We start from the raw sequence: 13785 nt of genomic DNA on the forward strand, positions 1-13785 counted from the left end.
TAGCTGCGCAGTGCGCATTGATACAACGTCAAACTGGTGTTTGTCCTCAACCCAGACCAATCAGAAGCCACGGTTCCATTTCAACCTATATGTCCCGCCTACCTGTGGAGAACAGGAGACTGTCCAGACTAAATAGCGCAGTGACATTTTCAGATCCGCGGAACGCAGCGAATCAGGCTGGAACCCAGGCTATAAATGACCCACTCTTTCTTTGATTCATTTTGGGTTGTTCAATTAGATGAACCACTCTTTCTTTGACTCGTTGAGCGTGTCTGGGTTGTCGGTGCCGATGATGGCCGTGTCGGCAGACTCCCCTTGCGAGTCTCCTCCTCCTCCCCTGGCCTTGTTCTCATTGGTGTGGTAGGTGCCTTTGTGGCGGAACATGTAGCGAATCAGGAACACCAGAGTGCACAGGATGGTGAAGATCACCACGGCGATGATGCCTGCAGAGGAACGAGACATGGAAGCCGAACATAAGTATGTATGCAAAGCGTGACAGGGGTGGGGGGGCGGGAAAAGTATGGTCTTTTGGCAAAATACTTTTGCATGCACGCCATTTTGGAAAGAACTTGGGCCACTTCCCTACTTCCTGGTAGGGAAGTACCAAATGATAATAATGAAGGGCTAGCTGTTCCATGCTGGTGAAACAGAGCTGCTATTGTGGATGTTGGCTCAACTGGAAACAGTCTGCCACACCAGTGGGTCTCAAAGTTTGTCCTTGAGTGAGTTAAGTATTGCGCGGGCCGACCTGTAACCCACAGGTCCCGCGGGTTACCCGCAGGGCGGGCTGAGTAGAGTCAAGATATTTTAACTTTACTGGCGGGGCGGGTTGGGGCGGGTTAAATAATGTATACTGTGATTTTTTGCAAATGATTATTGTTGCCACGAGTCCTTGGGAGGAAATTTGCGCAGCCTACCGGATTGTTGTGTACTTGTGTTGCTGTGCTGGTTGATATCTCAATCCCCAAACAACTCACAGCCACACACGCTCCCAACGCACGTGCATGAGCACACCCCGCAGGCACGAACGGACAGACTGTTCTAATTTAGAACATAAAAAGGTTTAGAACTTCTAAAGCTTTTTTTTTACCTTTTCCCTGTGCGTGGTGAGTTGTGTTTCATGTCTACTTAAGTCATCAGTAGCCATAATGGTTGGACCCCATCCTGCCTCTTGTGTTCTGAGTCTTCTGACTCTCTCCAGAGTAAGTGAAATATTTTATAACCACCAGCACACTGTGTGTGTGCATGCGTGTGTGTGTTTGTTTGCGCACACGGGTGTGGAGTGTATGTTGGACAACACTAACGTTTTCGAATCGTTTTTCTCTCTTTAGTGGCGTTTTCTTTCAGCGTCTGTGCAGTGACAGTCCTGTTGTTATACTGCAGGCTATGTCTGCGACGCACGGGGTGAGTCTTTCTTCTCTCCCTTCAACCACTCTGTCTACTCTCAATCTGCCATGTAATGATGACGGGTTGCGGGGCCAGGTTGAGTTGTGAAAATGGATGTGGTGCTGCGGGGCGGGCTGGGCTGAGTCAGATTATTATCACATGCGGGTCATGAAAAACCCTGACCCGCGCAACACAAATGTGTGTAGCTCTGGAATTATGGGTCCATTTTGTTCCATCTGTACACTCTCAGAGTTATGGGGGTCCTTGAAATGAAAAGGTTTGAGAACCACTCAGGGGCGGCCTTAAAGGAGAATTCCATACTAGAAGGCTTTCTTACCTTTATTTGTAGTTGTTACGTCTCCACCAAAGAGGTCCAGGTGTTATTTTGTGCAAAAGCGCATTATTGGCAATTTCCCCTACCTTAAGCCCTCAATGAATTGCATTGAATTGCATTGAATTGAATGGGGCTATGGGGTGTTATGCTAATTCGCATATTTCCATCACTTAATTTATTTTTTATTTTTTTATATATCCTTTGTTGGGGACGTAACAACTACAAATAAAGGTAAGAAAGCCTTATAGCATGGAATTCTCAGGACGCCCTATTCATGAAGTCATAATCTTTATAATTATTCATTTAATAAAAATAAAATAGAAAATTGTCAGTGTGTATAATCGGACAGCATACATCCCACAACTAGAAAAATACGTAAGTAACTTCTAAACCTGGTCAAAAGGTAATTGTGTTATTTTCTTCCACTTTCCTTGATTGTTGTAACTATTTACATAATTATGTATAAATGTGCTATACAAGTAAAAAGAAAAAAAAACTATTATATTACATGTATAATAAGCACACTGTACCTCCAATGATTGCAGAGTTCCTGTTGACGCCGCCCGGAATCACTCTCTCCTCATTGAAGGGGAACTCTGCATCTAGACACACAGAGAGGAGGCGGCCGCCAAGCATACATGAGTCACGATGTACCAAGAATAGTCCGTTAAACGTGGCCGGTTAACTTAAGACTCACCCGTGGCTTCCGTGTGCGTTATACTGTACGTTTAGGTTAGGAGAGGGTTAGTAATGTCGGATTATTGGCACGTCGGACTAAAGGTGCGTTCAGACTTGGATGGTTAGAGCGGCGCGATCACATACAAACTATTACAAAGTCAATGCAAAGACGACAATTGCGCAAACGGGCACGGCGCGACCTGCCGCGGTACAAACGGGACGAAGCGACAATTCTGATCAATGGTCAGAGACCTTCCGCAGCTATAGAAAGTTCAAGTTTAAATCATTATTTCCAAAAACTAACCTGCCTCTCACTCGCCTCTCATCTTCTGGCATTAAATGTTTCATGGGAGCACTGCATGCGAGTAGATTGGATGGAGCCCGCACACCACAGGTAAGCAAGACGTTATTTATTTAAATACTGACAACGTTTCGATCTATTTGATCTTCATCAGGTCATGGCAGGTCATGGCACTACCTCGCACTGCATGCGAGGTAAACAAACAAGCAACAAACAACATCATAAAAACATATAAAATCAATAAAAAGGTTCTATAGAAGTGAGCAACAATCTGTGGATGCAATATATCAAAGCCACAGAGATCATATAGATTTCTCAGCCACAACCCACTGGAGTGAGTCGAGAGAGGAACAAAATGAGCTCACTGTGTGAATCATGGGGTGCATGCCTGACGGACAGACAGACAGACAGACAGTCTCATACATTGATGTCATACTATTTTGCTGGATACATTGATGATTTTTATTCATTTTTTGGTATGTGTTTTTGATCTGTGTTGTCCACATGGGCTGCAGTACCTGTGTTGTGCCAGGGGTCTGTGGCAGCAGACATAGGTGGGATGGTGAGAGGCGACGCCCCACAGTTTGACTCCACTAGTTTACCCTGGAAGGACGCTGGGGGCGTCGCTACCCGGTCTCTCGGGGAAGACTTGAGGGGCGCTGCGGGGCCTCTCAGGGCAGACTTGAGGGGCGCTACTCCGTTGAACTGCACTCGAGAAAGACAACCGATGAACCCTGGAGTGTTGAAACGCTCGATGAGCACTGGGTCTACGGGGCCCGTCTCTGAGAGAGAGAGAGAGAGAGAGAGAGAGAGAGAGAGAGAGAGAGAGAGAGAGAGAGGGAAAGTTCATTTAGTTTCAGTCATATTTTAGTATTCTAAAATGTTTTAATGCGCTGGTCTAGTTTCAGTCAACTATAAATATCATGCAATTTAATGTATGATTAATTCATAATGCCTGATTTTACACTTGGCGGCGTGCTGAAAATGTGAGCTCGTGGATGGGCTATTTTCAGAGTGCATACCCAAGCTCAACCAAAATCTTGTCTTTTAGTTCTACTGGATATTTTCCACTAGTCCCTCCCTAACATTTTAGTTTATTTGTGTTATTTTTGTCTATAGCCTACCTACAGTATGGCCCTATTTAACTACAGTATCATCATCATCATCATCATCATCATCATCATCATCATCATCATAACCTCTATCTCAGCTCAGAGTACAGTTGAGAGGCAGGCCCTCATTTGCAATGTAGCCGAGATACAACAACAATAACCAACATAAATGACATTCACAAATATAGCAACATCCAAATGAGAGCAGTACATTAATCCGAAGACAGAAAAAACACTCAAATACGACAAGAACTAAAAGAGATGAACCAAAAAATATATTAATAATAATATTAATAATAATAATAATAATAATAATAATAATAATAATAATTAAATAAAACAATTACAATCCTGAACAGAAATGTTGGAGACCATTGTCCTTTATTAAATTGACCCAAAGATGCAGCTCATTCCAGGCAGATCGGTGCACATTGCGCACGCAAATGCGCGTGCATGTGTGCGAGCACGTGTCTTATGGACCCCACTTCTAAAAGTACCACTACAACACTGCTGGTAGGTATGATCCAACATAGAGCACATAGGGGGTACAGGGACGTGCAAGACATCAAAGGGGGCTTCAGCCCCTGCCCTTTTACCCGTCTGTAAAACAACTGCCCTTTCCAGACCACGAATGCAGCATTTACTACGGTGAAAGAACTGCAAATTCCACACCTTTCCATGCCATGCCGGAAGTCAGCATTCAGGAGAATTGCTTTTTTCCCCCCCCCGAAGTCTCCTGAACTTGAACACAGCATTTTGCGTTGAACAAATTTGTTTAGAATTCAATGTCATTACACCGCATCTCCACTAGCTAAAGAGTGCTGGGTTGCGCCCCGAAAATAGCTGATCTACAAGCTCCCAACGCGTCCCAGCGCGACACGTTGAGAGCTTGTAGATCTGCTATTTTTGTCCAAAATTGATTTCAGCCCAGCTGCCTCTATAACACTCTCTGCACGTCCCTGGGGGGGAGCAGTACTGAGAGGGCTTTAAAGATAAACAGATAAAAGTGTTTATCACGCCTCTCAGACACAGAGAAAAAGCCTGCGTTGCCATAAAGTGTACATTGATGGGTAATATAACTGTCTCCAAGTGACCCATCTTTATGGCAGAACGCTACAACAGTGTCGAGGCGCTTTAAAATGGATGGAGCAGACATTCTATAAATAATGACCCCATAATCTAAAACGGAGAGACAAGTGGCTTCAGTGATTGTTTTTTTTTTCTTCTACTGGAGCCCGGAAAGCATGATTTATTTCTATAGAGAAAAGCATTTTTCTTTTGTCTCGGTTTGGAGACAAGGTTATCAATGTGAAATGTGGAGGAAAACGTTTCTCATCGAGCCAGATGCCAACTTAAAGGTTTTATGACATTCATTTTCATTTATTTTAATTTTTCTTTTAGGTTTTATGACCTCAATTACACCCAAAAAACCTGAACTTTGAACATTCAATGGATTTTCTGTGGTCTGAAGTTTTCTTTGGGGTTTGGAGCTACGTTTGAGCTACAATTAAAACAGGCAACACAGTGAAACAGTGACATCTGCTGGCAAATCCCATTGACATATATGGGATTTGCAGTAAGTGATGTCACTTACTGCCGGCAAATCAGAGCAAATCAGAGCCAGAAAACCCCAGATCACAGAAAATCTACTGAATGTTAAAAGTTCATGTTTTTTGGGTGCAATTGAGATTAGAAAACCTAAAAAAAATAAGAACAATTCCAAAACCTTTTTTTTAATGTCACAATCCCTTTAAGGCAGTGGTGTTCAGAGGCCTAGCTGCTCTATAGCGTGACATCATCATCAAACCAGGAAGTTATGCAGGAAAGCCTACTGAGTGGCAAAAAAACCCTAGTTTCTGGCCTTGACAACATTATTTTAGTTTTGCATTTAACAAATTAACTGCTTTTGGCGGAATATTCCGTCATAAAATCCAACCGTCGGTAATGATATAAAACGGGAACACTGTAGTCTACTCATGTTTTAGTTTTTTTTGTTTTCCAGCATGCGCACTGTCGCTCACTTCTTGTATACAAACACAATGTGTTTTAAAAGCAGCCTATAAGCTCAACCAGAGCAACCTGGAGACCATTAAAAGTGAGCTGCAGCCTCCAAGCTGTGCCGAGTCAGCCACACAGTATATGACCGTGTAAAGCAGTGGTTCTCTAAGTGGGGTCTGGGGACCCCCAGGGGTCCTTGGGGAGTTCCAGGGGTGCCCATTCCGCAGCGAAATGAAACATAGCTAGGAACCAAATGGACCCTTTTGGGTATGAATGGACCTGTCAGGGTACACTGTGTAGTGTCCTATATGTCCTTGTAATGAAAATAGTTGAAGATCACTGCTAGAACCATAAACATCTTCTGTTATGGGGGTCCCTGCATGGCATATCTCTTCAAATGGGGGTCCACGGGCTGATAAGTGACAATATGGGGGTCCTTGACATGAAAAGGTTTGAGAACCACTGGTGTAAAGTGATCTATTATGCAACCTACAACAGAACTACTGACACAATAAAACAAGTAACAATGTTGGCATCACATTCAGAGTGAATGCGTGCGTGCGTGCGTGCGTGCGTGCGTGCGTGCGTGAAACGTGTCTGTTTGGGTTTGAAGGTTGTGATTTGAAAGTTATTCTTTAGGCCCACTGTCTACAGCTAATGAAAAGGTTACTCACCTGCAGCCACTCTCCCCAGAAATAGAGTCTTGATCAGGTTGAACTGTGAGTCTGAGGAGTCTGGTAGAGAATACACCACTGGAGGATAATGATCCAACTGGGAGAGAGACATAGGGGGGAGAGAGAGAGAGAGAGAGAGAGAGAGAGAGAGAGAGAGAGAGAGATTAATCAGATGACACAATGGTGAAAACTAGGGGTGCACGATTATGAAATTATGAACGATATCCGATCTCCGATCTGCAGGGTCACATCTGCCGATACCGATTCAGAGCTGATCGCATCGCTCTACAGCCTAGAGGCGCTTGCTGACAATGGGCACATTTTATTAATGGATTAAATAGGCCCGGGCCCTCAAGGTGTTAATACAGTATTCAATCAATCAATAAATAGCCTGTGCTCTTTTCCAAGTGTCTGTTTTCACAACTGAATGACTACTGAATGAGATGAGTACACAAATGAAATGTAGAAAAATGTAAAGTTAAGTTTATTTTTTACTAGACTAGAGTACTATACACACTTTTGATTCATTTATATTGAACTCATTGGTGCATTTGTACATTTTTCATTGATTTATTTGTTTTGCTGGTGAAAACCGATGAAATAATCTGGATTATTTTGAGACCGTCCCGATACAGAAATGGCATTTTTATGGCCAATTCAGATTATGCTACCGAATCTCGCGCATCCCTAGTGAAAACCACTGCAATGTTTCTCCACTGCACACTAACTAGAAATTAAACACAGCTATCAAAGGCAATGCCCCCAAATCTGAACCAGCTACTACATGTGGCTTGATCATTAATGTCACATACATTAATTTATGTTGAAGGACATTGTTGTGGACATAAACAATCATGGACAACAATCGGTGGGAGGTGGCCTTTAATAACTTTAACAATTAACTTTAACTGATTATTTCTTTAATCATTTTCAATCAAATTATATAATTTTTATCCCACGATTTTGCAACCCAGTTTTTTCACGCAGTGCCAATTATCTAATGTAATCCTGGGCGCTACACTTCCCCCACCCCCCCCCCCCCCCCCCCGGTGCTAGAGGATACAGGTGCGCCTCAGTTAGTAAGCCTTCTATTATACAGAGAGACTCCCAGCAGCCTTTTGGGGAAATATATGGGCCAATATATAAGGTGCTTATACTATAGCAGCTTAGCACCGACTCACTCAACCCCCCTGGAGCTACACCAAATCTAAAGGCCACCATGTTCGCACGTGGGATCTGCATGTGCGTGGGATCCGCGTGTGCGTGTGCGTAACACAATCAAGAATCATGACACTTTGACCACCAAGCACTATCGCTGCTGCTCCCATAGAGTTATATAAGGCTGCTCCCTATAGACGTTGGATCTGCTATTTTGAGTCTACTCCCACCGAGGTGTGTGTGTGTGTGTGTGTGTGTGTGTGTGTGTGTGTGTGTGTGTGTGTGTTTGTGTGTGTGAGAGAGAGAGAGAGAGAGAGAGAGAGAGAGAGAGAGAGAGAGAGAGAGAGAGAGAGAGCACAACATCTGTCTGGGAAGAGCCTCCCATCGACTGATCTAATATACGGCAACCTTCCCCGTGTTTCTTCACTAGTCCGATCCAGAAGAACACAGTTTGCCGGCCACTGCTACACAGAGCTGACAATGAGGTTATATCTTCCCTTCTTCTCTGGAATCCTGCCTCAAAGCGTGCGTGCGTGCGTGCGTGCGTGCGTGCGTGCGTGCGTGTACCTGTATAGTGATGGTCCTGTTGACTCTGGTCATGTTGAAGCTGTGCGTTTGTCCGTTGCCGTGGTTACGCTGGTCCACGGCGATAGAGAAGGGCTCCATCAGGCCTCCAAGGTCATAGGTCACCTGCAACGACCCTGACGAAGGAGAGGTCAAACAGAGGTCATAGGGGTCAGGGGTCATCACCATGTTGGCTTGTGGTGGACGTTTTTGTAAAAATTCTATTCTACACTAATATTACTAGAATCACAAAGAGCTACCAGCCTTGAATGACGTAATTATTACGGGTTAGTGTCGAAGTGTCCTTGATCAAGACACTGAACCCCTAATTGCTCCCGATGTGCAGATCGATAAGAAAATAAAATAAAACACAACATGCAGCAAATCAGTCAGGACAGAGTAGGAATACAGATATTGAAACTAAACTAAAAGCAAGAGTGAAGAGGTGAGTCTTGAGTTGAGATTAAAAAAATGTCTACAGAGGGTGCGTGTCTGAGCTGGAATGGTAGTTTATATTCCAGGCTTTAGGTGTGAGGCTGGAAACGTCATGTCCACTGTGGTGAGAAAGTAAATTATTGAGTTTGGAGCTCAGTCCAGTGTGCAGACCTTATTCTCTTTTTGATTACTTATACCTTTAGTTAGTGGATGAAAAGCAAATGAGCCATTAACTTGAACAATGGGCTGTCTGGAGGTGTGAAGTTCACTGCCGTGGGGGGAGGAAGGGTACACGAACAGGCAGAGATGCTTTAAGTTGCCTATTATGCCTACTTTCACATTTAGAAAAGGTTTCAGATGAAGAGAAACAAGCAGAGATTTGAATCTAATATTTTAGGGAAAGTAATGGAAGGGGAATCTTCTGAGAGCTTCACGGGCAAATCAGATAATCAACCTTGAAATCTCAAAATGGGTCAGAAAGACCTCACAGACACAAAATAACAGATCTACAAGCTCAATCCAACATCCAACTGCTACTTTGTGGCATTTTCTGAGATTGGTATGGTCTTCATCAACAAGCCAAAAAAGATGAACGTTGCATAATGCATACTGTACTGTGTAGCAAACGGCTTGTTTGTGCAGGAAAACGAGGCCTATTGGGAAACATGAATATTGTTGATAAAAGATGAAAGACAATTTTCACAAAAAAAGCAAGAACCCCAAAGGAGATAAAGGCTCTACATTGTTCATGTAATTACTAGAAGATAATATATCTGTTATGCAGCGTGTGTGTGTGTGTGTGTGTGTGTGTGTGTGTGTGTGTGCGTGCGTGCGTGCGTGTGCTTGCGTGTGTGCACTTAAAGGGATATTTCAAGTTCAAACATATTTGGGGCCATTTTATCTACTCTACTTGGGCTTATGTGAACACTATAACGCTATATTTTTGGGTGGAAATTAAAAGAAATATAATAGTCAAATAAACAAGAAAAAAGTAATTGGAAAAACGCAGGCTCATTGCGCATTGGAAGGACGATATCAGTCAACAGAGCCAAGGACGGGTGTTTTTGATTAATCTAGCATGGTTAAAATGGAGTTTGTAGTTACAATGAGTTACCGCTGGCCATGATACACACTGGCCTTGATTCTTCCACACCAGAGTACACTTCATTTAACTGTATTCTATGCTTTCACATTGCAGCAATCCGTATCCGAGTACACTTCATTCAATTGTATTCAATGCTTTCACATTACACTGAGTGCTGCTGTGCTATGAGCTTGTAGATCTGCTATTTTTTTGTGTTTTTTTATTATTATTCATTTGATATGGACATGACAATCACATTGCACAATTGTAAAATTAGTACAGTACATGCACAAGTACTAATTTTCACCAGCTGTCCACAGGAGACTTTTCTAAAAATACACTTTAGTTTAAAAAAACTAAAACAAAAAAAAAGAGAAAGGAATATACTAGTAATATTATACAACAAAATAAAGTAAACATAATCACTCAGGTAGCCAGTCAGAAACTATGTGAGCACACTTGATTGACTATAGTTTGAGTCTGTCTCTAGTTTTAAACCCGTAGCCAAGGAGTACCACAGCCAGGTAGTCCTGTTTTAGCTTACCATTCTCTGTCAGAACCACAGCCATGTAGTCCAGGGTGTTGGAGCTGACGTACATCAGAACAGCGGGCGTACTGGACGTGCTGAAGCTAAACGCCACTTCCTCCTTGGTCAGGTTCACTTCCTGCGGGCCGAGGGGCGGGACCGCCGGCATCCTCAAGTCTGTATTGGCCGCCGCCGTAGCCTCAGACAGGAAGTCGTACCTGACCAGCGTTCCCGCCTCGAAGAACCCGCCGACATCTGAATGAGGGGAAAAATGCATGCACGCACGCACGCACGCACGCACGCACGCAGGAAACCATGTTTTAGAACTTTTGTGAGTGTTTCTGAAAGTGTACGTTGTGAGTGCCAGTGTGTGAGAGAGAGAGAGAATTAGAGGGCTCGCTCGTTGCTTACGAGTGCATCATTCATACTGTACCGATTGAAAGCATTCAGAGGTATAATATCAAGTCACACATCAACTCACACCACATAATAAACACAATAAACGCTTCAATCCACAACGCCTCCATTCCATACAACCAAGACTTATTCCATAAAATGTCTCGCGTATTGATAAACAACTGTAAATAACTCTAACAAACTACAGCTCCACGTCTCGTTCCGATAAACAACATCAAGAACATCCAATGGCAAAATAAAGCAATAAGCCTCCAGAGGTGTGAAGTTATCTGCTATTTTATAACGGCTGAGAGGCGTAGCGAGGCACGAGGTGAAGGAGAGTATATAAAGACTTAAAGCTACTTAAAGGAGAATTTCGGGCTAGAAGGCTTTCTTACCTTTATTTGTAGTTGTCCCCACCAAAGAGGCCCAGGTGTTATTTTCTGGCAAAATCCCATTATGAATATGGCTATTTCCCCTACCATAACCAGGGTTTTAGTGCTAATGGGATTTTTTTTAGTTCAGTCAGATATACTCTACGGTGCATTCATATACTCAAGGTTAATATGCTGCAGACGGTAGACCCACATGTCATTCACTGATGTGGCAGTCAGCTGACCAATTGGGCGGGCTACTAGACCATAGATATTATATAAAATAGATGCCTCACTGGCCGTTGCAGTACATTGGAGTGACTGAACTTGTGTCGGTTACTTATACTGGATCTCTTGTCCACTAGTATCATTTTTGTCTAGTTTTGATTTGTTGACGAAATTGTCAGTGTATTTAGTCTCAGTTTTAGTCATCATAGCTTAGTTTTTATTTAGTTTCCGTGTAGTTTTCGTCAGTGAAAAAAAGGTAGTCGACGAACATTTTTCACCTTTGTTTAGGTCGACAAAATCAACGCTGACCCCCATGAACCTTTCCTCTCCCTCCCCCTCAGCACAGTGCTCTGTGGAACACAATTTAGGCATTTGCAATTTAGGCATTTAGAAGACGCTCTTAATCCAGAGACGACCCCACATCAAGCAAGAACAAAAAGCAAGGCAACACATTACATACATAAAAAGTAGAAAATCATGAAACACGCGTGAGCTAAGAACGCAACACAAAGGTCCTTCTTTGGAGATTGACAACTGGGTCGATTCGAAAACTAAGCAATGGAACTTGTGTTTTTAATGTGCTTTATAGCGCCGTTTAGCGGCAGGCAGTGTTGTTTTTGGCAGCAAATTTATATTTTAGTTTAGTCATAGTCTTTGGACTGAAACGTCATTTAGTTTTGGTCACATTTTAGTCACCTGGAATGTCTTAGTGTTAGTCTAGTTTTAGTCGACTAAATGTCATAAGATTTTAGTCGACTAAATCTACAGTTGATTTAGTCGACTAAAATGTATTTTGGCGGGTCTTGATGCCGTCGTAATGAGTGTTTTACACTTGCTGAAAATAGCCGATCTACAAGCTCACAGCGCGTCGCAACGCGTTGTGAGCTTGTAGATCGGCTATTTTCAGCATGCAACCAAGTGTAAAATGACTTACTGGATCTGTTGCCCACTAGTCCCTTCCTAACATTTTAGTCTAGTTTTTATTTGTTGACGAAATTGTCAGTATATTTAGTCTTAGTTTTAGTCACCATAGCATAGTTTTAATTTAGTTTCCATTTAGTTTTCGTCAGTGAAAAAAGGTAGTCGACGAACATCTTTCGTCTTAGTTTTTGTCGACGAAATCAACACTGGCGGCAGGCTATGGGCTACAGGGCCTTGAACATTAGTATGCGTCTTGCGTCGTCTCTGCAGGCGGGCCCTGCAAAGCAACACGCCAAAGTCCAGATTTTATTCCACCACCACTGTGGTCCATCAGTGCGTGCACGTGGGACTCCATGCGATTCAGATATGCACGCCGAGGGCGTGGTGTGTGCACGCCGTGTGAGTGTGTGTGTGTGTGTGTGTGTGTGTGTGTGTGTGTGTGTGTGTGTGTGTGGTGCGTGCACGCTGCGTGTTGTGTTATGAGCACGCTTGCGTGTGTGGTGCGTGCACATGGGACTTTGTTCCACCATAGTGAACACAAGGATGAATAACTTACTGGAAAAAGAAAAAAAAAGTGCATGTTTCTGCCGGGCAAAACGTACACATATAATTGAGAATAATGATGCATGTAATGGAAGGTTAGTGTTAACACTTATGGTTTGTTAACCTAGACCACTTTGCTTGCTTTGGATATGGATTGTATTCTTTCCCCACAGCGAGCCCTGAATTATGCACAGCTCTAACCTACCTGCACCTTTGGCCATGAGAGAGAGAGAGAGAGAGAGAGAGAGAGAGAGAGAGAGAGAGAGAGAGAGAGAGAGAGAGAGAGAGAGAGAGTGTGTGTGTGTGTGTGTGTGTGTGTGTGTGTGTGTGTGTGTGTGTGTGTGTGTGTGTGTGTGTGTGTGTGTGTGTGTGTGTGTGTGTGTGTGTGTGTGTGTGTGTGTGTGTGTGTGTGTGTGTGTGTGTGTGTGTGTGTGTGTGTGTGTGTGTGTGCGCGTGTCCATGCATTCATGTATGCAGCACACGCTGCGTGCACATGGGACTGTGATGCCGAGCATGAATAAATGATATAGTAACAATAGTAGCGTGTCGTGTGTCAATGGAGCAGAGTGCAAAATATGAATACAAAGGAAACAAAACAGCAGGCATGCTGAAGAAGAACGCGAGGTGAGGAAGTTTAAATAAGCAAAGGATGAGGGAGAATTCTACACAGAACACAAAACATCATATTTGTGTGTCTAACGAATCTATATGATTTGTATTTTATTGTATGTATTATTTTTTTATCCCGCAATTTTGTTCACCCAGGGCCAATTGTCTAAGCTGTAACCCTGGGGCGCTACACTCTCTCCCTCTGCCAACCTGTGGAGAGCCCCGAACTGAGCTCGTGCTTCTTTCAATGCATGAGGAGTGAGGAGGCCGCTTCTTTTCAGCTGACAAGGGAGAGTTTCCCCGGGAGGACGTACCGCATGGAAAAGGAACACGTTATTCCAACCTATTTTACCTGGCTGACCAGGGGGAGACAGCATAGAGACCCGGATTACTGCATGTTTTGTGTGAGGGTACCTACCCTAGGGGACCACGGGGAGAACACAGAAAGGCCCTTTCGCCAAACC

General features: G+C 43.5%; 1 protein-coding gene across 1 annotated transcript in view; it reads right to left on the reverse strand.

Moving 5' to 3' along the window:
* Nucleotides 1-234: 234 nt before the first annotated feature.
* The window catches only part of LOC310867597 (contactin-associated protein-like 2), a gene marked incomplete at both ends in the record, with an annotated part of 231746 nt that continues 218195 nt past the window's right edge, over nt 235-13785 (reverse strand). Inside the window, 6 exons of the mRNA XM_083777712.1 lie at nt 235-443; nt 2251-2322; nt 3218-3481; nt 6484-6580; nt 8209-8342; nt 10269-10505. Of these exons, the coding sequence (XP_083633838.1) occupies nt 235-443; nt 2251-2322; nt 3218-3481; nt 6484-6580; nt 8209-8342; nt 10269-10505 (1013 nt within the window). The remainder of the gene's footprint in view (nt 444-2250; nt 2323-3217; nt 3482-6483; nt 6581-8208; nt 8343-10268; nt 10506-13785) is intronic.

This window comes from Protomyctophum parallelum (genome assembly GCF_964188405.1).
Source record: "Protomyctophum parallelum genome assembly, chromosome: 12".
In the NCBI taxonomy this organism is placed as follows: domain Eukaryota; kingdom Metazoa; phylum Chordata; class Actinopteri; order Myctophiformes; family Myctophidae; genus Protomyctophum; species Protomyctophum parallelum.